General features: G+C 37.9%; 1 protein-coding gene across 1 annotated transcript; it reads right to left on the reverse strand.

Annotated features, from left to right (window-relative positions):
• Positions 1–1,022: 1,022 nt before the first annotated feature.
• Positions 1,023–23,394, reverse strand: LOC139721367 (conserved oligomeric Golgi complex subunit 7-like). Its single transcript, XM_071632683.1, has 24 exons — positions 23,305–23,394; positions 20,767–20,859; positions 19,972–20,016; positions 18,950–19,090; positions 18,284–18,373; positions 17,406–17,474; positions 16,791–16,826; positions 15,219–15,339; positions 14,500–14,582; positions 13,431–13,541; positions 12,408–12,560; positions 11,039–11,090; positions 10,701–10,828; positions 9,948–10,022; positions 9,179–9,244; positions 8,052–8,220; positions 6,646–6,757; positions 5,962–6,062; positions 5,170–5,300; positions 4,194–4,271; positions 3,354–3,468; positions 2,404–2,541; positions 1,594–1,684; positions 1,023–1,101 (listed from the first exon to the last, which is right to left on the reverse strand). The coding sequence occupies exons 1-24, from the start codon at positions 23,305–23,307 to the stop codon at positions 1,023–1,025; spliced, it is 2,280 nt and encodes a 759-aa protein (XP_071488784.1). The 5' UTR covers positions 23,308–23,394.
• Positions 23,395–23,531: the final 137 nt, after the last annotated feature.

Here is a 23,531-nt window from a genome sequence, read left to right on the forward strand (position 1 = left end):
CATTATATCATTTGTATAATGCTACCTACACCAGTTTCTTATTACTACTCAATCAAAGCCAATTCTTCTCAAACCTGTTAAACATGTGTTCTTTGCCCCCTTTCACATGACCACATGATCACAGAATCACAATTGCAGCAGCCTTTTTTTCATGGTGCACAAACTGCATACCCCTTGTCCTCAATGTTGCACAAAATTGCAACAAAACTCATGAAAATGAAAGAACACTGCTTGAAGCTAATTAACATAAAATAAATTACTCAATGACAGATACACTTCTTGTGTTTTAATGCATTATTCTTTTTTCTCCATAGAAATTATAAACAGAGAGCAAGGTGGGAGAGTCTACAAAGAAACATGTTCATAGCATACCAAACTAAACACTTGAAGGACAAAACATTACATGCTTCCTTCATTCTTTAACTAATTCACAAAAAGTTTGCTCGAGTCGTTTTGAAAGTTTGCTCTTCCCTCAAAATCTGACTATCAAGGAACTGGACAGGTTAAATATTATCATCTGCCATCCAGAGTGTGTTGCTCAAGCAAGTGAGAATGACACACTGTAATTCCATCACAGTGGACTGAAGTTGAAATCATTGATGAAAGATTTGTAGAGTATTCTTGTGGTTCTCTGTCATTTTCTTAACACGTTGAAGACGAGTCCCTAGAATACACGGGCATGTGTCTATAGGAAATGCATGTTATATCAAAACCAGTCCGTCCTCGACGGGTTAAGGGACAATGTGCGCAGTTAAAAGCAGTCTGTGCTGTGACGAGAGAAGTAGAAGGTGTACCAAGAGATGATGTTATTTCACAGTCATTATGATTTCTGACTTTCTTGCCATCGACTACAAAAATAACTGGCATCTATCTTTACATTTTCTTCTCCTTCTTTCTTCTTGGAAATAAATCGCATTATTCGCACTGGCTGCGGCAGTCATAAGCACGAGGCCCTTTGATTGATGCAATCCTGCCCGTCAAGAGGATGTCATCATGGAAACCAAAGGGGCGATTTGCATCAGCTATGATTCGTCAGCACTCCTCATGCTGGCCACTGCATGCATCAGCCTGTCGGAAATCTTCCCCTTCACCTCGCCATACCTACAGGGCAACGACACAAGAATAAATGAAGAAGTATTAAACATTGTTGGATAGTATGCCTTGGGGTAACACAACAAAAACAACATCAAAATTGAAGTAAACACACAAACAAACAGACAAAAGCTAAAGGATAATGTATACGCTGAATATTTTACGAGGTTTTTATTTTCACAAATTTCACGAGTCTGGTGCTATTCGCAAAATTAAAGACACATGAAAATAATGACTCTGATCCTGATATGAATGTGATACACACATATAGATTTCTTTGTTCAGTACAGTACTCCAAGATCGCAAGTTTAACCATTCGCAAAATCATCGGGAAGTCCAGATTCACGAAATTGTGACTTGCTAAATATATGGCGTATACAGTAAATTGCCTGACTGGGTCTACTTACTGTGAGAGAGGTACATACAGCTTGAGCAGATCTTCAAACAAACAAATAAACAGACAAAAGTTAAGGATAAAACTGCCTGACGAGGTCTACTTACTGTGAGAGAGGTAGCTTGAGCAGGTCCTCAATGTGCCTGAGACTCTGGGAGGGCTGGATACCGAGGGCATCCACCACATTGCACAAGTAATCTGGAGGGTTAGAAGAGGCAGAGAGGAGGAGGAGTGGAGGGAAGGAAGGAAGGGTGGGTTGAGACAGAGAGAAAAAAGTTATTGTCATTTTCACATTCATAATTTAGTAAAAACATTCATCTTCATGTATGAATTTTCTCCCTCTACAAATGAAATTTGTAAGATTGCAACTGCTGATCTGTAATTTAACCTGTCAAGGACAGACTGATTTCGCTATGACATGCATTTCCCCTAGACACCTGCCCAAGTATACTCAAGTGCTCGGGACTGGTCCTCCATGGGTTAACAAACATGTTGGAAAAAAAGGAACCACGGGACTCACACCTGTCATCTACTGCTTTCCGGGCAGCGACACTACCACCAGGCTATCCCTGGTTGCTGGCAATGACACGATGAACTTGGAACAAATACCCTCTGCTTAATATTCTCTTGCTAATCTCCATGTTTCTTCACAACAGCAACAACGGTTTATCATCGTCTGTGACATCAGAGTCTACATCAAAAGAATGCTCTCCTAGTGGCCTGGAAAAGCAAATAGCAATATCTAACTACAGCGACCATCACGTCTTTCCTTTCAACCAGCATGAGCATTCTTTGGAGTATATATTGTAAACGATAAAATACAAGATATTGAATATACGATTTAAAAATATCAACAGCTCAACAAAACAAATGAATAAACTACCAGAATCAACTGAAATCACATTGAAGTAATTTACCTATATCCGTGGCCAGCTGCCTGTTGGCGTGGGATGTCAGCTCTGGGATGCGGAGGATGGCTTCTACATAGGTGTGCATGGTTGCCCGGGCAACAGAGCCAATCCAGTAGTCTGCCAGATGATCAGCTTCAGTTGATCCTGGATCAAAGACAAAGAGGGCACACCCTTTATTTGAAGACTGGCTTTTGACTTTGGGTTTGTAAGAGAAGAATTCTTGTACCGATATCAAACTTCCAAATGACCCTTCTTGTCAATCTTTGGGTATAATTGAAGGTTGATGGAATACCTTTTGGCTGACAGAATCATAACATTCTGGTTGACTGGTAATTCACACGCAATTCAAAGTACTTCCAGTTCATATTCATGTATACAATAACTGTCTTAGATAGAACCAAAACCGCATAAACTGTCAGTATTTTACTATGGTTCTAAATATATCTAGCGAGTCTAATTTTTTTTTTTGCGAATCGGGACTTTCAAACAATTTTGTAAGTGGTTAAATTCTCGATCGTGGAATAAAGTCATGAATGGAGAAATGTACACGTGTATGTCCCATTCATGTCGTTAAATTAGTGAATAGCACTGGACTCGCAAAATATATTGCGTATACAGTAGATAATAATGGAAAGGCAATCTACAACAAAAAAAGTACCATTGTCAATACTTCACTTCAGTTATTGGCAAGAGTGTGTTGATACAAAATTGTATATAGTGAGTGACCATAGGGCCTGTACTGGTCCTTGAAAACCAGAGTGTATGAGGATCCAAGGTTCATGAAAGTAAAATGCATGCAAAAGTTTCAGTTTGCACATTGCATTGAATGCCAGTGGCAATTCGTGAAAGTTTCACACTGCGAAAAAGGCCGTCGGCTCCGATTCGCGAAAGTTTCATGCCATGAATGTTTCTGGTTTCACAGGAGACTGCCAAAAATCTGTACAAGTGCTTTATACCAGCCGATGGAGGGAACGGGAGGCGACTGGACTCGAGGGCCTTCTCCAGGGCGGGGTTCTCCTGACTGGTGCAAGGCTCCAACTGCTGAGGGAGGGTCATCAGGTACTGGCCAATCTGTGAGTATCAGAACATTGTATATATGGCCGATCAAATCAGATCACTGCAGCCACCGTTTCTAATCATTACAGACAGTGATATATGGAGAGTAAATATTCCCCGATATTCAGGCTTGGTAATCTTCAGCTTACTAAGTTTTAAAGTTCTCACTTTCCTCTTACCTAATTATTTTTAAAACCTAATACACCATGTTCTCAAAGCACCAAATCCCACTTTTCCCAAGGAGTTCTTGAAATATGCATCCGTTGATAATAATAAAGAACAAAACACTGAAACTTTATCCTACTTTCATTAAAAAAATTGCACTTAAAAGGCTACACTGATATGAAACAAAAGTGATTTGGTATGATTCGCTTGTACAGAAGTAGTGGTTAATGCAGTTCCACAACATTTGCTCCTGCGACAATTGCTTCCATGAAATATCTGTACACTAAGCCAAACATAAAGTCTACCCACAAATTCAACCCTAATCCTAGCCATCACAACAAATTAAAAATAAAACCCTATCACAACCCTATTCCTAACCGTAAGTCCGTGGAGAAAATAAGACCGGAGTAATTGTGGCAAGAGCAAATGTTGTGTCAACGGCTAATGTACAACAATGTGAGAGGAGAACTTCTTGCGTAAAAAGAAAATCTGAGTCTCCCGAAAAGGGAGACAAACTATGATCCCAATAAGACACAGTTTCTTTTCCTACAAGGTGTTGTATCATCTATGTGTACCTTGGTGATGTATTCTTGAGGTGAGAGACTGAATGTTGGCAGGTCAGCTGACAGCAAACCTCCCTGATTGGTCCACACCTGGTGGAAATGAAAATTAAAGTGCCACATAATTATGTGAGTCAGAAGTGACAAGAGTAGGTAGGAAAGAAAAATATAGGCGATCAGATGACGTCTGCAATGCATGCACAGATTAGTGGTACAATGTCATGTCATGCCTCAAAAAGGAAAGTTACAGAGCATCAAAACACATGATCACAGAAAAAATATAGAAACAAACACAAGAAGTCAATGATGTGAGCCTGCATATGATAGAGGCTGAGAAATCTTATATCAATCAGCTTGATATTCCAAGAATTACTGTAAAACAAAGTTTTGCGTGCATTTTAATTTTTACGAGAGCCAGGATTCACAGAATTAAAATGCACTTGAAAGTTCTTGTCTACATTATAATGGTGGATGCCAGTGGCAATTTCGATTTGTGAATTCACGAAAATTTCATGCTGCGAATATTTCTTGCTTAACAATAGTCTGTGTGAAAAAGATAAGAACCTTAATACAGAGACTGAATGCTATGGACAAGTTTTCAGTTTACACTGTCAATGTAGAATAGTTTTTGTGATGGTCAGATAGTCAAGACACAAGTCGCAGCATTAACTAACTAAATATAATTCCTCTAATTCACTAAAAATCCACCATGCAAAAATAAAACAGGCAATCAAACAGCATTACATGTGCACTTGGTACTGTACGAGCTGAAATTTTTGCGGTGGTTTTATTTTCACGAATTTCGCGAATCGCCTTTGAACTGCGAAAATAACAACACGCGAAAATAACAACGCACGAATAGCTAAGTTCAGTTAGACCCTCGCAACCGTGAAATTAACAACACGTGAAAATGTCCTCCATGTAGCAATTCGCGAAAATATCTGTATGCGAAAATTTCAGCTCGTACAGTATGTAATGGTATCATCTTTACCTCCATTGTTGAGACCTGCGACAGCTGCAGCTGGAGTTGGAAGAAGACGATGCCGAATGCAAGCTTGAGGGCGTGCTCCGTGACCTTTGACATAGCCTCCAGGGGCTCTTGAAGCAGGGACGAACCTTCATCTATGGAAAGATTAGCCACGGTTGGGCAATTGCGTTAGATGCTGTAAAAGTCGAAGTTTTCACGGCGTGGAAATTTTCCGGCATTTCACGTGGCATAAAACTAGCACATGAATAAAGGCAGGCCAGTTGGTAATGTACATGGAGCAGATACCTTTCACCATAGTATGTGCTGCTAAAGCCCTTAACCCATTGAGGACGCATCCCCAGTATACTTGGGCAAGTGTCTATGGGAAATGCGTGTTGTAGCAAAATCAGTCTGTCCTCAACGGGCTAACAGCCTTGGCAGTGATAAGCTCTGGTGCTTGCTCAATTGTCATGACTATCTGCAAAATTTAAAAACATGCAAATTCAATTTACCCAACCTAGCGCAAAAATGTCTGCTTTTAGAGTACACAGAGCTTTAGGTTTTGAGTCTAAGACCAGCAAACAAACACTGATCAAGACATACCCTATGGGAGGAAACACTCTAACACAACAATACATTTCTGGAAGTTATAATAGCATTTCACTTGTCAAATAAATGACATTTCTCTACATGAAAAAAACAACAACAACAACTAAACAAGCAAAAGCAAAAAATACATAAATACGGTGTGTACATTTTCATGGAAAGAGTGAAAGATTTTTCAAAGAACCTAAATTTGCTCGCTACTGGACTAACCTTCTCTGAGTTTAACGATGAGTGCCTGGAATGCTTGATACTGGGCTGGGTCCTCCTTAGCAAGGTAGTTGTACTCTTTGAATGGGTTGGAGTGTCCCAGACTGTGGATTGGAGGGGGGGGGGAGGGGAAAGAAAACCTTCAGAGTTATATCACACCACAGTGCAGCACAATGCTGCGCAGCATGGGTAGGTGACGTCATTGGAGCCCTGTCCGTATCACTTCATCACAAAAAAATACCAAGAGTGTGAATGTTAATGTCTATCATCCAATCTGTGCTTCACTTTGAACAAAGAAAGGGATTCATCAAAATGATATTGCACGAGCACCACATCTCAATTTGAAGTGACAAATAGCATAAGTTAACTTTGCTGCTTGAAGAAAGTGATGCAAACTGGTCTGCATCAGACAGTACTACAGTAAAAATGGAAATTTTCGAGATGTGGATATTTTTGTGCATTTCGTGCGACATGAAGCTAGTGCAGAAATAAAAATTTGCAAATATTTTCTTTGTTATATGTAATAAACTATTTGATATTTTGATTTTGCGGAATTAAAAACACACGAAATTCATCTCACCTGGCCAAGAAGGAAAAATTACTCGCACAAACATTTCCACATTTACAGTACATGGTCTGTATGAGACATGAAGATCAAACTTGGTTAAAAAAAGCATCAGTTTGTACCTGATCTTGGCTGGAGAGGAGGATGATACTTGGATGTTGTGACTGCTGCATGTGTGGAGGAGGTTGCTACTCAGGTGGAGCTCAAACTCCTCGCTCTGCAGAAACAGCTCACCTAGGGGTGGGGGAACACACAGCATGAGAGGTACCGGTAAGATTTGTAATCTAGAACTGACTTTGAACTATCTAAACCCATGTAGTCATGGGAAAATTTTTGCTACAGAAATTATCATCTTTTCTTTCTCAAACTGGCAACTCTGAATTTCACTACATATCTTACATTGGATAAAGATTACTGTATACGCCAATATTTTCGCGTACATATATTTTCGCGAATCACGGTATCAGTGGCATTTTCGCGTGTTGTTAAATTCGCGATTGATACTAGTAGTGGTCGGGTCTACTGCCAAGCCCAAGAAACACATTCAAACACTTGCCAACGTATATTGTACTTGTAACGTTTTTCCATTTACATGCGAATTGTGACTTCCCAAACATGACAACAGAAAAGACACAGTAGAAGATTTATAAAATGAAACAATAGCTACGGGAACTTACAGTGAGACAATCACATACGGCATTCACAAGTACCTACCATGTTGCAACAAATAGATGCAGACTGCAAAGTTTCAGAGCTGTGCTAGCGCTAGCAAAAGTTTTACATGCATCCCCCTAGGCCTCACGCACCCAACCACGTCGAGCCGGTGTTCGTTCGCGTAGGGTAATGTAGCACGGAGATTGCACATTTTAATGCATGTTTATCATCGTACTGCACCGTAGCGTACTATGTAGTATACGATGCCAGCAGTTGCAGTACTCAGTACTAGTGTTTGTACGTACTTACTGGCCGGTGTGCTGTGACAGCCGCGCGCGCTGGTGGTCCGGCCAGCGCTTGTCATCAATTTATGTATAAGGTATGATGGGGTAATATTTTCGCGTGTCTTTAATTTCGCGATCAGCCAAAAGCTCGCGAAATTCGCGAAAATAAAACCCTCGCAAAAATAACGGCGTATACAGTAGATGGAATTGGTTTCATTAATCAAATTTGTACAAAATCAGAAATAAATGTACAAAAAATTGCCAATTTGAGATATATATACATGTAGAAACGAGAAGTTTACTCTTCTAAATGTGCTGTCAAGCCAAAAATCAGATATGAATTTAGCAATCAAGATGCTTCTGAAAATTCTGCAATCAAAAAACATTTGTAACATGGGCACTAAAAGGCACAAATAATATTTTGTTCTGTTTTGTTTTCACCCCACATAATGAGGTACTATCAATGAATAGTAAAAATGTATAGCATTAAGATACAAGCAATCTATAATGGCATGCTTCTGAGTGATATATGTACAAGCTGCCATAAAGTATGACATACATTCCATATGAAAAGGAAACCCGACTCTCACCACAGGTTTGCACGATTTTGAGTGAATGTTGGAACTTGCTCCAGTCCTCCCCTAGCTCTGACCCTGCGGAGGTCACCATGACGTTACTGCTTCCTGGGTCAAGTCCACAGGCTGCTCTCAGTGTTTCCAGGGCGTGGTCAAACTTTTGGCAGTAACAGCTGAATGCGGCCTGTCGCATGAGTGAACAAGTGTTGGACTTTACTGGTAATGGTGTGGAATAAGTCCATTCTTTAACCCGTTGAGGATGGGCTGATTTTGCTATGACACGCATTTCCCATAGACACCTGCCCCAGTATACTCAGTATTAGTCCTTAACAGGTTAAATCACCATAATCCAATTCATATGATACTGAAGAGGAGGATAGAGAAGAAGTTGTCAATGGGTGCATAAACTGTAGTCAAGGTTCGACATTAGTGGTAGCCCGGTGGCCTGGGGGCACTAAATATTGATGTTGGGCCACCAAATTTCAAAAGAAGCTATTTTCTGGTGGCCCAATCAGGCAATTAAATTTCAAAACGGATTGTTATGTTTCTGTTCATTTTGGGCCATCAAAATTTCAGATTTACAGAATTTAGTGGTCGCATAGGCCACATGAGGAAAAAAAAGAACTTCGCGTCGAGTCCAGCTATACTTGTGACTTCGATTCAGTTTACCTTTCATAATGTGCCCATTAAATGAATTTCAAGGAAGGAAGCCGAAATTGTCCTCCCAAAGTAGATGCACTTCACAGCTATCATACGAAATGGTAGAGAAATTGATAACTGTGTCATTAATTAGGGCCCACTCCAGATCAAACTGGAAGACTACTAAATTTGATGGATCATCCCCTGATGTACAGATGGAGTTTAAAAAGAAATTTTGCGGGATGGTGTAGAACAAGCTCATTCTTTAAACTATTATACTCCAACTTTACGGAGACTAAATAGACCATTAGATAATTTCAGAGAAGAAGGAAGCTGAAACTGTTCTCATAAAGTAGATGAATTTTAACAGCTCTCATATAAAATGGAGAAAAAATTGCTAACTCTTGTCATTACTCAAGATCAAATTGGAAAATGACTAAATTTGAAGAGTCATCCCATGATGTACAAACGATGTTGAAAAAGAAATTTCGAGGAATGCTTACCTTCAGTGCTGACTGCAGTCCTGTCATGCCAAAGCCTTCGGTAAAGGCGGTGCAGCGGTCTGCCGCCTGTTAAACAACAACGGTTTGGGAGCAAGACTGTTTATATCCACTGATGTTAACATTGCCATACAGATACACTGAAACTGTACCACACAGCCACGGTGTATCTTTCCACATTCTATAAGGTTGAGGGTTATATGTGTATCACCCTGGCAGTATGAATGAGGAGTAGTTTCGAAAAATACTTGAAATCAATATGAAAACCCTTTCAGGGGAGTAAGTACTTGCAGAAAAAGTCAGAAAAAAAATGAAAATTATGAAAAAAGTCTGAAGTTTCTTTAATATACTGTGAACATTTCAATGCCTTTGAACTGAAAAAAAAAGTCTGAAAATTGGGTTTGGGACAGAGTAAAAGGTCGGATATCAGGTTAAACTATAAACTCTCACATCCATGTATCTGACATTTTGGATAAAACAGTAAAGGAATCCAGAAATCTTAATGCAAAAAATCTATAAAAAACAAAACAAAAACAAAACCCAATTAATGACTGTGCTTCAAATTAATGAAATCCTTACATCGAGTGGTTTTTATCATGGCTCCAAAAACATGGATTACTTCAGTGCATATTTACATCAATGTGGGGCAATTTGTCAATCAGTTGCAATACACATTGCTTGTTTCACACATATTCTCCCACAGTTTGCATGCATTTGGAGAGCAGAATCACTTTGGATATGCTTCTCTGGAATTGAGTTTCTACCCTCTCACCTCATTGGTCAGTTTGAAGAGTTTGTTGACCGACTCTGACAGTAGCTGGGCACAGTCTATAAGGTCTCTCCTTTCCTACAAGGATGAAAGAAACAACACAGCAGGGAGTTAATGGTTTAAAGGTTCAGTGACATTTTGATGAAGGTGCATTTATTTCACCTGCATTCCCTTAATACAGAGTAAAATTTGACAAATACATTGCAATCAGACCTGAAATAAACAATTTTGAAGTTCCCCCGCCCATATTATTACAAATCAGTGATTTCAATTGTATCCATCAATAAAGTGGCCTTAGCTTGTGGATCAAGGGCTCTCAGACTGTATAAGGTAAAAGTGGCATAACAGACATATTAAGATCTGCCAAAATTGGTTATATATGTTTTATGGATGGTATATGTGTGGTTAAGATAGGGCTGTATAGGTCTACTGTCATGGTTAGCCTACGGGCTACATTATACAGCATAGTGTAAGGGTTGCATACTGTGTTATCTCCTCGACCTACATGTATAAGCTAGATGCACTATAGTAGGTAAAGATAGTATGGGTGTAGCTCTGAGACCTGTGGGCTAGAAAACAATTATACTTTGGTACTCCCTATGTTTTTATAGTTGTGTAGGCATGAGATATGGGACCCATAGCTTATTCACCTGCATTACTGCATAATGCTAGGAGTGAGATATATGATTGTGTTGCACATGCCATGTGCACCATACTGTGGATGGAGGGTTATAGGCCTAAACCTCTGGGACTCACCATTGGGATGGAGGCAAGCTCCTGTAAGAGATGCTCCTCCTCGTAGCGGCCGTACTGTAGCAGGTAGGGCATGTAGGGGCCGTGGATTGCCTGGACCAGCTCCTCAAAGTGGCGCCCAACCACTGGGTCTGGGAAGTAACAGGTGCAGAATTATTGTGTCGACTTGAAGTATAGAGGCATGAACCTCAACATTAGAACAATACATGTACATTAATACAATTATACTCATTTGTGCACAACTGTCCTATCGTGTAAGCACTACAAGAAATTCAACAAGACCGTATACTATGACTATAAAATTGTTCCAGAAATAGAGGCAAATTCTGAGAATTTGATACCTGTGACAGCCTGGATAGCACCTTCAAGGCTCTTGAGAAATCGCAGAGTGATCTGGAATGAAGACAAAAGAGAAAGAATACAGACAGAGACAGGGGGAAGAAGACACAGATACAAGTTAGGTATGCATGAACAATTATTGTTTCAATTTCTAACTGATATACAACTTTTGAAGTGCAATTCCACTGTGTTCAAGCTGGCTTTACTAAAAAAAAAAAGGTAACAAACACCTACACAAATCATTTTCAAAAAGAAACTTAAAACCCATTTATTTCTAGAACAGAACTGATGATTATGTATACTTGATTATTTGTAAGTGAAGTTGATTTATATGTTTGTTTGTTTTGATAATTGTAAAGCGCTTTGAAACATGTGTTTTAAGTGCTACATGAATATTTCATATTATTATTATTATTATCTTAATTATTATTATTATTATTATTATTATTATCATTATTATTATTATTACTATTATTATTATCATCATTATTATCATTATTATTATTGTTATTATTATTATTATTATTATTAATGATAATATTATTATTATTTTTATTATTATTATTATTATTATTATCATTATTATTACTACTACTACTACTACTACTACTACTACTACTATTATTATTATTATTACAAGTTGTCTAGGTTTTGGTGCTAGGTGGTTATAGGTATCAACTACTTGGTGAGAAATCACAAATTTTTCTCCTTAAAAGGGACAGCACTTATTTCTCACTTCCCGACTATGGTTCTCAATCTCAAATTCAACCAATCACAGAATTGTCTAACAAGTTCCTGTTCATGAAATATGATACACAATAGATGGGGTATACAGTGTATAAATATGTACAATTATAATACTTTTTTTTTGGGGGGGGGGTTTCAGGTATAATTATCTTTAAAATTCAATCCTTTAACCCTTTTATTTTATAATTTGTATATTTCATGTCTGACAACCAGAGGTAAGCAACTAGAATCACAATCTTTATATCATGTAATATGATTTTTGTTAGTATTATGTTGAATTGCCAAATAAATAATAATAAACAATGTCTATCAAAAAGTAGCCTTCCGCAATACCATCTCGATTTTTTTTCACCCATGCACACTGCAAGGTTGAATATAAATTATGGTTTATTGATTCAATATTGAATTGTTATATATTTTGTTTGGTTCATATATATGTTGTGATGTTTTACCACGATATCTGTGTACATCACACTTTGTGTTTCGTAATAGCATTTGCAATTCAGCCTTGGGCTCCAAAGAATTATTTTTTTTTAATAGAATGAAAAAAAAATACCATTAATGATAAAATCTGTCAGTAATTTCTGTGGGAGGCATGGCTGTGGCTAAGAGTCTACAATGTACCTGTCTGAGTTCGATGACATTCAGCAAGGTGTTGTCCTGCAGAGCCGAGTCCATGCAGGCCGGCAGGGAGGGCTGGAGGTTGGACAGAGTCTGGGTGAGGAGCTCACACACCATGGCGACCGCATCCGGGAAGACCTGGTCGCACCACTGGACCTGTGTTTCGGGCATGGACCGGAAGAGTAGGGATGAGTCAAAGGATGAAAGTAAAGAGATGCGCACTGCACCCGTCTCTCCATTTATTTCCATTTCAAAGCATAACATTTGCAACGTTCAAAACACATTTCTCAAACTACATCTTAAATTGTAATAACATAAGCATACACAAGTCTTGTTGGAAATGATCCCTTATAAACAATCCTTGTTACATTTCAACAGGGGTAGTCTTCTATTTAGATCTGACAGAAATTTTGATTCCAGCCCATTCAAGTAATGCCAGCCTCCCGACAACAGCTTGTGACACGATACCATGATCCAAACTGACAACACTTTTGCTTAGTTATTTCCCAATACGCTACCCTTTGTGCACACTTGCCTTTTTGTGATTGGTTTTGGATGCACCAGGGTGCTAAAGGGGAAGAAGATATAGGGCTTATACTCACTTGACTGACTTTCATCATGACAAGGCAGCCTATTCTGCTGCACCCAAGATCCAGTAAAGTCTCTTTTTTAATCCCCATCCCCTTATTAATATCATCATAACGTTCTGTACCTTAAAATGTTCATGATGTTTGATTCCCTGAATTGAAATCAGCCCAATCAAATAACGGTATATTGTCTTCATCAAGTGTGATCTCTGTTTGTTTGTTTGTTTTAACACACTTTTGCTGTCATTCATCAAATCTTGCATACTTTGGTTTACAGAATAAAATGGGAGACAAATAGAATGAAGGTACAAAATAACAAGTCCAACAAACCAAACAACACTGGTTTTACAAAGTGTTTAAACCATGAACGCACAATAATACTCTTCCAAAACTACAAAAATAATACAAAAGAAATAAATAAATGTCATGTCTTTCTTACCTCTCGATGCCATGTTGTCAGCAAGGTTTCATAGAAAGATGGCAGCCACTCCACAAGAGATTTCTCCCTGTTTGTTTCCTGTAGTTGTTGCCACTGAAGCAACAGGGAACTCTGCATTGCAACAACAATTGGATTGTAATGATTGCCAAATTTCACATCTCCAGTCCTAAATGATCTACTATTTCCCCCCCCCCCCCCCCAAAAAAAAAGGGGGAAAGAGGAGCATTTTCTCTTTTACAATATGGAGCTCATACATACTAATTTAAAGCCAGCCTTTGTGTATAAAGACTTACTGGAAATATGTGGAAAGTTCTGAGATGAAAGAGAAATGTGCAATGAATATTAAACATACTTGATAAAGTCAGGAACATGACTGCAACAAGGTGATATATACACATGGAGTTGTAATGTATCGTTTTATGGTTTGCTTTTAAATACTTAGCTGCTATTTAGAGAGTACAGAATACTTGCAAGGAAGCAAGCACAGGACCAAAGGCTTTCAAGTCCCCTCCAAAGCACTACGTTATGAATATGCACATATATGCTAAAAATTCATGTATTCATGAAGCGGTTCCAACAAACCCAGGTAGTGAGAAGTTTATGGAGAAAGAGATGGAACACAAGGAATACAGAGATGTTTTTTTTTTTTGGTTTCCTCTCAATTGTTTGGTGGCGATGTGGCTTTATCATTGATGCATCTCACAGAAATGGCATGTGTGTTGCTCAGTACCACCATCTCCTCCTTGAGGTCATAACAATTAGGTAATGAGGAGCACAACTGCAACAGTAAGGGGATTTGAACCACGAACCTTGTGAATGATATGCTGTGGCTTTAACCACTGAACCTCAATGGCTCCTCTTCTCATCGCAGAGACTGAGTATAATCATCACGATTCCTTTTCAAACTGAGGAAGAGTCTTTGTTTACTGCATGAAAATCTAATCGTTCTAACATCCAGAGATGGACCCGACTTCTTATCTACATTATAATATTTTTAGATGTCCACAGACAGGTGTACAGACAACCCACACAAACAAACAAACATTTAAAATTTGTGCTAAAATTGTACCTTGTGACATTTGTGGTAGTAGTTCCTCAGCTGCGATAGTCTCTCCATGTCTCTGAAAATGTTGACGAACCTCTGGGCCGATTCTGTGTGCACGCAGAGATACAATTGTATACATTACATTTGAATCTTAGCAATGCAAACTGCGTCATCTTTCATTGATGAATTGAGCACAAAACATAGAGAGGACATGACAATGCACAATGAAAATCAATGAGGAGTGTCTAAACAAGAAAAATAATATCCATTTACTGCAGATAATTGTCTGAGATGAAAAATCAAACTTTCATGGTGACCAGTACCTTATGTGAATGATATGTATTGTACTAATAGCATGTTCTTGTATTGTTCTTGGATTGTTTTACTGCAAAATTTGACATTTTTGTGCAAACATGAAACTGACGTGAAAATAAAAGCATGCAAATTTTTTGCTTGTTTTATTTACAGCAATCCATATTTTGATTCTGTAGAATTAAAAACATGCAAAATTCATCTTACCCAGCTGAGCATGATAAATATATCATGTAAAATTTCCACTTTTACAGTATTACCGTAGCTGTATACATATGTACATAATTGTATGTACGTATGTGTGTGTGCGTGTGTGTGTGTATGTCCATATGTTTGTATGTACATGCTGTAAGTGCACATGTGTTTGTTTTCCCACATGCATGAGTGTGAATGGTGACAGATCACAACTTATAACGAAGAAGAAGTCCCACCTAGTGAGTGTGAATTGAAGGCGCTGACAAGCTGGGGGCTGAGAAGGGCTTCTAGTCTGTTCTTGAGGACCTCCAGGCTCTGGCACCGCTCGTTGTAGTCCCCGCAGTGGGCCAACATGCTCTGAGGGGGATATGCCAGTTCACAAATATAGCTTTAACCCTAAAAAGACTGGGCTATTTTGGTAGCTCGAAAGACTGGGGGGGGCCTAAAGGGCCCCCCCTTAAGATCTCGGCCGTGGATCGCGCGATCGCCGCGGAAATTTGCACAATGGTAGTGTGCGATGTAATCTACAAGATCGTATATTTAAATTTTCCAAAATAGTCTTCTTTTATTTTATTTTGATTAATTATGCTAATTTATGCAAGAAATCAGATTTTTTTTATCTAAATCAGTAAATAAAGCTCCAAAAGTGCTCATTTTTGGTCTAGATATTCTTTGTAGCATTCTTAGCAAATGTACTTGAAAAAAAATTCGGTATCAAAATTAATTTCTTATTTATTTTATTGTTTTATGAATTTCTTATGTATTTCCTTGTTTTTTCGACCTTTTGTTTTTGTTGTTTTTTTCAGCAAAATTTGTGGCAGACCCTTTTTGAAGCATAATACTACTAAAACAAATTAATTTTAGCCATTGAGAGTAAAAATAAGCATATTTATATGAACCATGTGATAAAACTCAATTTGTATTGACTTTGTACACAAAATCACATTTTTGAGCCATTTTCGGTCTCACGTGCATGTACAAAAAGTTATGTAACTTCAGAACCGTACCCCCGGGCGTCACAAATTTGGTGTCAAAATGTGCGGGAAACTCGAAAGAAAAAAGTCATAGAGCATCGCGGCGAGAGCATTGCGCGTTGCTGAGTAATCGCGCGAAATGTCGAGGGGGGGGCCTTTTAGGTCCCCCCCCCCCAGTCTTTTTAGGGTTAAGTGCACATTGGCACATATGACCTTTTTCTTTTCTCACTTGGTTAGGCACTTCACTCATATTTCAAAGCAATAATATAATGTACAAATTTGTCCATAACTGAACAATCTATGGAATGGATCAATGATGCTAAAGCAAATGACCAGAATGGTCCATTGATTAACACCTGGATGGAAGCATCAATTTCATTTTTTTTTTTTGTACTGAAGTGTATTAACAGATTTTTTTTCTATCAACATTGCCAAATATCATCTTTGCTGTCAGGTGGATGTGTTTGTTTGTTTTTTTTTTTTGATTACTTGAATAATCATTACATCACAGATGCTTACTTCAGTGAATGTAATTAATCTAACATGCCCTGCTGGTTATTATGTTGATTATACTAATTACTATTAAAACTCTGAACCCAGAAGCAAATAGAGTCTCTGTGGGATACATAAACTGTACACAAGTGAAACATATTTACTTTGTCGATATGATATATAAATATGTGGAATGCTCTATGTGGCACGTAGCCATATGGTGCTGACAAAATCAACAACACCTGGTACTCATTATCAAAATACACACCGACTTCAAGTCAAATAATGAGCTTTATTACCACACTACAAAAAAATGATACATGTCAACCATTGCTGACTTACCAAGCTACGCTGCATAGCAAGAAGCTTGTTAGCTATCTGTTGAGAGTGGGAAGGGGAAAACCATATAGTTATATGCTTTTGAAAGAGTTCAGCGATAGCTTCTCCAGAAAAGCCACCATCCTGGCTTACAAATACATCATTGTCAATAGAGATGAGTAACGCACAAAAAAAAAGGAAATTGCAAATGCAATATCTGTACTTCTATGATGCATCTCATTAAACTTTAAGTTGATACAGACAATACCAAAATCAATACTCTCTTTCATTACAACCCTATTTATAAGATGTCCACAAAGAATTCATACACATGTATCTAGTTTTTCTTAATCATAGTTTCCTGAGATAATGAAAACAAAAGCAGACTTTATACACAAAATTGTTAATCTTCATGATCTACAAGGCACTGCTGTTATAACGAACACAGTTATAATGAAATTCTGGTTACAATGAAGTACAAATTCAGACCGCAACATTATCTGCTCTACGTTTTTTATTGTTTATTTGTTCAGTTATAACATAATTTTGATATAACAAAAAAAAATGGCTGGTCCTGAGGACTTTGATATAACGGGAGTCCATTGTACTGAAGCTTGACAGTAGTGATACTGTACATACCAGCTGCACATCCTGGCTGGCAAACACTTCGTCCACATCCGCCATCAGCGTGGTCCAGTTATCTGCCTCCTGCGATTGCATCAATACAGATTATGATAGCATGAATAACCTGCCCTTAATTCTGTATCTCTGACTCTTTAACCCTTTAAAGACTTGTCCTGAGTATACTCGGGCATGCGTCTATGGGAAATGCATGCTATAATCAGAATCAGCTTGTCCTCAACAGGTTTAGGGACTCAAGAGATTGTAATTTTCTTCTCTGCACCACAGTCCTTTGTTTCCTCACTCCCTTCACACATACACTGTACTCCTATTGTTACAGGTAGTATGATCCAATCATTGATAAATTCAAAATCACTTCATCTAGTTCCATAATTTCCAAGGAAAAATAAAAACTGCTGGACACTCATTAGCATTAGACACCTTAAGATATTTTCAACGAAAATGTGTTTAATGAAAGCAAGAGAATTTTAATGCAGAGGGGTGAAGATGTGATATGACAGATTTTTCACCAATTGTCACCCTCTGTACAAATGTATTTGAAAGACCACAACTGCTAATCTACCTTTTAACAAACGTATCAGGAAGAGGAACCAGTGGGAATTATCTTCTATGATCTATGATCTTACAAATACATTTTTCCAGAGGGTGACAACTGATATCTGTCATAGCAAAAACTTGTTTGCTACAGAAGCCTTTGTTTGTTGGAGAGGCCTTTTACAACACAACCATTTAATAGAACTTTACAACTTTGACTTTGCGTGAGGACAATGTGTTCCCCACAAACAGTGTAAAAACAGTAGGAGAACACAGGCACAAACACATATGAATCATGCAAAGATTCCATGAAGTTCTTTCCAGCCGAGATATCCTCCTACCTGCAGGGCATCTGATGCTGCCTTCATACGTGACTTGATGGTATCAATCTCCAGCAGCATCTTCATCGACTGGGAAGTGTCCTCCTCAACCTGGGGAAACAGAAGTCAATCTCGCATTAAAGACGACTGGAATAAGACTAATCTCAAAAGCACTGGCCATACTGTTAACATCTTTCTTTGTAAAGCAAGAAATACAAAATGAAGAAATACAAAATAATATAATTTATGAAAACATGCTTGAAAGATCAAATCATTACTATAATTTTTCAGAGTAATGTTTGAACTAGTTTTGGTTCTCTACAGAATATTTTGTAATTGAAAGTGGTCTCACATGCAGAGAGAAACAAAGCTATGTATTTGGATATCTATCACATTATCTATTCTAATTCTTGCGAATGTGCATGGATCTAAAGATTAACCTCAATCACAATTTAATGACCCATGAGATTTTAGTCAAATCTGTGACTCTGCATGCTTTCACTATTTCATCTCAAATTTCCCAATAAACATTTGTTGTTGTTTTTTATTGATATGACAATCTTGAGCTGCTCTGAAATTTAGATGTACACTATAAAATTACCATTACAGAACTATAAAGCATAAATCATAAACAAATGAATCAAGAAGCCTGGAAGCAAGACTAGCCATGCATGATTTTTAGCATACCTTCTTGATGTCTTCCTTCACCAGCTGCATCTGATCCTTGAGGAAGCCAGCCTCCTGCCTGACAGCCTCCACATCCCTGAGAACTCTGGGAAGGTTCTGCAGGGCTTGCTGGCTAGTCTCTTCCAAGGAGTTATTAACCTCCTGATAAAGAGATGACAGTTTTGTTCATTCATTCTACTTCCACTTCAAGGCATAGTAATATTTACAAACTCAGAATACATTTATCATGCTATATGTCCTAAATGGTTGGATCATACATAGTACGAAGCACACGTCAGGGTTGTTAGAAATGATCCCTTACAAGCAATCATTATTACATTTCAACAAGGGCAAACATCAATGAAATTCACATGATAAAACAAAGGTTGAAGATGAAAATGAAAAGAGAAATGAAGATAGAGCAAAGAAACATTGCATACTCATAGATGTAACTTTAGGTACATCGTGTACATTTCAGAAGGTAAATGAGCAGCCAAGCATCTGTATACATCTATCATAATTTTTGCAAAGATACTGTCACATTATATACATTATATATATCAGACTAAAATTCCTCTTGCATAATTGGATGATTTAATGTACAAACATATCAACACACATACAATCATCACGAATGAGGCTCATCTACTCTTGCTGTCTTGTTAAAGAAAGAACATAAAGAAACATATACAGTGATAACAAAATGTGGGTCAAGTTGCTTTGTTGTAACTTTGCATATCGTCGCTGGGGTGACAAGACCTTGTATCTGCAATTTTGGTGAAAATGACTTTTTTGAATTAATAGTCAAATAATGGGTTAAGTGATGTCCTGTCCAAATCCCAACTGTCTTACTCCAAAAATGAAGCCACCACGGCATGTCGATGGAAAGGCTATCCCATTCGCTATAGTGCTTTGGCCGCCATGTTTTTTGGCTCTCCTGAACATTTGACATATTGTAGATACGAGGTCTTGTCGCCCCAGCGACGATATACTTTGTCTGATAAAGAAATTAAGTGCAGTATGAAGTAAAAATATCAAATCACCTGGATAAACAACTGTAGTTTCATCACAAGAGTCGCTGCATGAGCCTGCATTAAGAGAAAGAGAGAGAGAAAAAAAAGGAAATAAAAATAAGCGATGTATTATCTCATCACAGTTTCCACTCCTAACATTCATTATATTACAAAATTCACTCTGAATTCGATCGTGTTATGACAGTTTTATACTCAGAATGACACTTTGCCTTTGATTTTGCAATCTGCCTGTTTTTAATAAATATTACTCTGGCATTTTGACAATTACAATTCCACTACAATGGAATACATTTACTGCATATTCAGTCTTTTTCCTTACTCTGTCCATTACTGTTACCGGTACAATAATGATTAGTGAGACTTAACATTACGGATTTCATGTTAGTACCTGCCCTCAAGCAAGATACACAATAACTAACCCTTAATGCTATTTGAAACAAACTGTTTGCTTTCTTCTTTTTCTCCATTCTTTGTTTTTACAACCAAAGCATCATTGTAGAGAAGCTGAACAGGAGAGAAAGAATGAGCATTTTTTTTTTTTTAAATCAAACTTGTTTTCATAAAAACCACACTGACTGGATAAGCCTTTGCTTCTCTTCTAGGGAGATGGTCCCATAATTAGGAAATAAATCAGTTCACTCAGGTTTTTAGCACTTCTCCAAGTGAATTATTGACAAATATTATCTTTGACTGCAATACAGGCTATGCGAGTCTGATGGCCTGTTATTCATTCTGAATCTTAAATGTGCATTAGAATTAGTTAGATCACATTGTAAAAGAGATGAAGCTACAAGTGTGACTTACATCCTTTTGCTCTGGAGAGTCCTTCTGAGCACGGAATGCTGCATTCACCCATTCCTTCACATCAAAGTTAGAATCTAGAAACTTGGAAAAGTCCTGCAGATGGAAAAAGAAGGAAAATAGACACAAATCACAATAGTCAATAGTAAACAAGAGACATGCCCTGGCCCTGCAGAAGGTTGATTGCTGGTCATTGACAAAGTTAGGATTACATGTACATTGTATACCAGGCTGGGACATTCTGCTCAGTTCTTAGAGTGTCTTCATTCTTATAAAGGCTGGGACATTCTGTCCAGTTCAGAGAATGTCTTCATTCTTATAATTACAACTGTATTCATAAGAAGGCAGGCTGAAGACATTCTCTTGTCTCAAATTAAATTTAATTTGAGTTTGCTGTCTCTGACTTTATAAATTCAGACAGAAGACGGGAAAAAATGATTTTAAAAAAACCAACAACATGTTGAATTTTACCAAAATATCACAATATGATACAATCCTGATTGCATTATGTTGTGGCAATGCAATCTGAGGGAACACAGGTTAGAATATGCCAGACAGAACACCTTGAGTGTCAGGTTTGTCAATATGACTGGAACTCTCTGCCTGCAGACATAGTCATGGCTCCATCAGCCAATAGCTTTAAGACAAGGAGACACGTTCTGGTCTGCATTTCTACATTATGTCTTGATCTTGATCTTGATGGTGTACGTTGATCAGCCCTGGTAGAGCAACACTCAACTTTGGTTCATAGGTCATGGTAGGAGGGACATTACTCAAAGTGTTTGAATAATGTATCTTTGAATAAGCTTGAATCAGCTATATTGGTTATTGCTTGTGGTAAGGCATTCCAGTATCTGGTGGTTCTTGGGAAGAATGAATGTAGATGGAGATCACTTCTGGAAGTAGGGAGCTTGATTTGAAGAGGCTTCCAACTCCTGGTCCTTCTAAGTGGTTCAGGGTTGAATTCACCATGTCTTTCAAAGGGCAAATCAACCAGGCCATAGATTATTTTGTGCATAAACATAATGCTGTTCATGTGACGCCTATGTTCCAGAGTAGGTAGTTTGATAGTCTGGAGCATGGTTGTTACAGAGCTTCCATAATCATGATCGTTGGTTATAAAGCGGGCAGCTTTCCTTTGTATGGCCTCTACTTTTTGGATAAGCCTCACAGTGTGCGAGTCCCAAACAGGACTACAGTACTCCAGGTGAGGGTGGACTAGACTCTTATACGCCTGCACTTTGACATTAAGAGGAGCTCTACTGAGGTTACGCCGTAGGAATCCAAGCATACTGCTTGCTTTGTTGGTGATGTTGTCAATATGTGTATTCCATTTTAGGTCCGATGACAGGGTTATTCCCAAATACTTGTGTTGTGACACCTCAGCACGGCGGTGACCGTAGAGTGTATATGAAGTTGGGATAATGGTACGCCATTTTGTGAAGTGGATCATCTGGCATTTCGGCAATTTGAATGACATTAGCCACATTTTAGCCCATTTTTCCAAGCGCTGGAGGTCATTTTGGAGGACAGCACTATAACCAGCACTATAACCATGGCAATAGAGTTTCCACCCATAAGCACAGCACTCAGACACATGACAGAGAACCAACCCTACCCAACCAACCCAACTACATATAGATCTAGCTAGAGAGAGATACATGTAGATCTAGACCAGGAAACTTGACTGCAGAAGTGACTCTGTACTTCAAGTAGATATGGTAATAAATAATTAATTAGACTTTATAAATGAAGAAATAGTTAGTGGTTCACGTCAAATGTGTAGATTTACTTTTTTGTTTTTTATTGTCCTGCTCTGATGTTTTTGTTGTTGTTGTTTTAATTACAAAAGATTAAAACTTCCATTATGCCCCACTATTGACAAAATTTTGACCATACATGTAGAGGGTCTAGCTGCTAAAAATCTAAATGCCACAATTAGCATTACGTATTAGTAATAAAAGACATACAATTGTAGGCTAGATTAGATAGCTAAAATTTACTTGTATTTACACTTTCCAGAAACAAAGTCTTAACCACTTCAGATGTTCTCAAAGTAAAATCTCCACAGAATGCACAGGACCAAAAATGTGTATCTACAATAGTCTTACATAATGAAATCAAGTTATAATTTTTATAATGAATTTAAACTTATTCACACTTCTAGTTCTACTTCTGTAACGTTAGATCCAATTTAGTTTTAAATTTACTTGGAAATGCTTGGGTAGTGTTTATTTTATTTCCTTTTTTATTACTGCTTTAAATTATTTTGAAATCGAATACCCTGATCAGATGAAGCTGTGGTAAAATTTACAAACCTACATCATCATAGGATGACATAGCTAGGCTATACCACCATGACCACACATTATCTATCCAACTGAATTAGCTGCTCTCTTCACACACTACACATATTTCTACATTTGGGACTGAGAGTATAAATGTACTACAAGGTACAGAGGCAGACGGCAATAAACCTACTCAACCCTACATGAATGAGCTACTTTGTTTCAATAAGAGTGAATTGTACATGTGGCTTACCATTACTGACTGAAAAGGGCGTAATTAAACCTCATGGCACGCACAGCAAGTGATAATAAAATGATGTTTTTAGCTTGTCACCACCCGACGTGTCAACAAGAGCAAAAGATTAATGTTATTTCAGTTTAAAATTATCTTATAGATTCTACACAGGAACTTCATTGTCGTATTTGAAAATTATAGAAAAACTTAGATATAATTATATAAAATTAACTTATCTATTTTGG

Source organism: Diadema antillarum, unplaced genomic scaffold (assembly GCF_040938485.1).
Source record: "Diadema antillarum isolate AM-2024a unplaced genomic scaffold, OU_Dant_1.0 scf00000141, whole genome shotgun sequence".
Classification (NCBI taxonomy): Eukaryota; Metazoa; Echinodermata; class Echinoidea; order Diadematoida; family Diadematidae; genus Diadema; species Diadema antillarum.

Excerpts from the sequence above, each read along its gene's own strand:
- LOC139721367 (XM_071632683.1), bottom strand. Across the intron at positions 18,374-18,949 it reads TGAAGGAAGACATCAAGAAG|GTTGAGGAGGACACTTCCCA; the intron begins GTATGCTAAAAA and ends CTGTTTCCCCAG. Across the intron at positions 2,542-3,353 it reads CCCGTTCCCTCCATCGGCTG|GATCAACTGAAGCTGATCAT; the intron begins GTATAAAGCACT and ends TCTTTGATCCAG.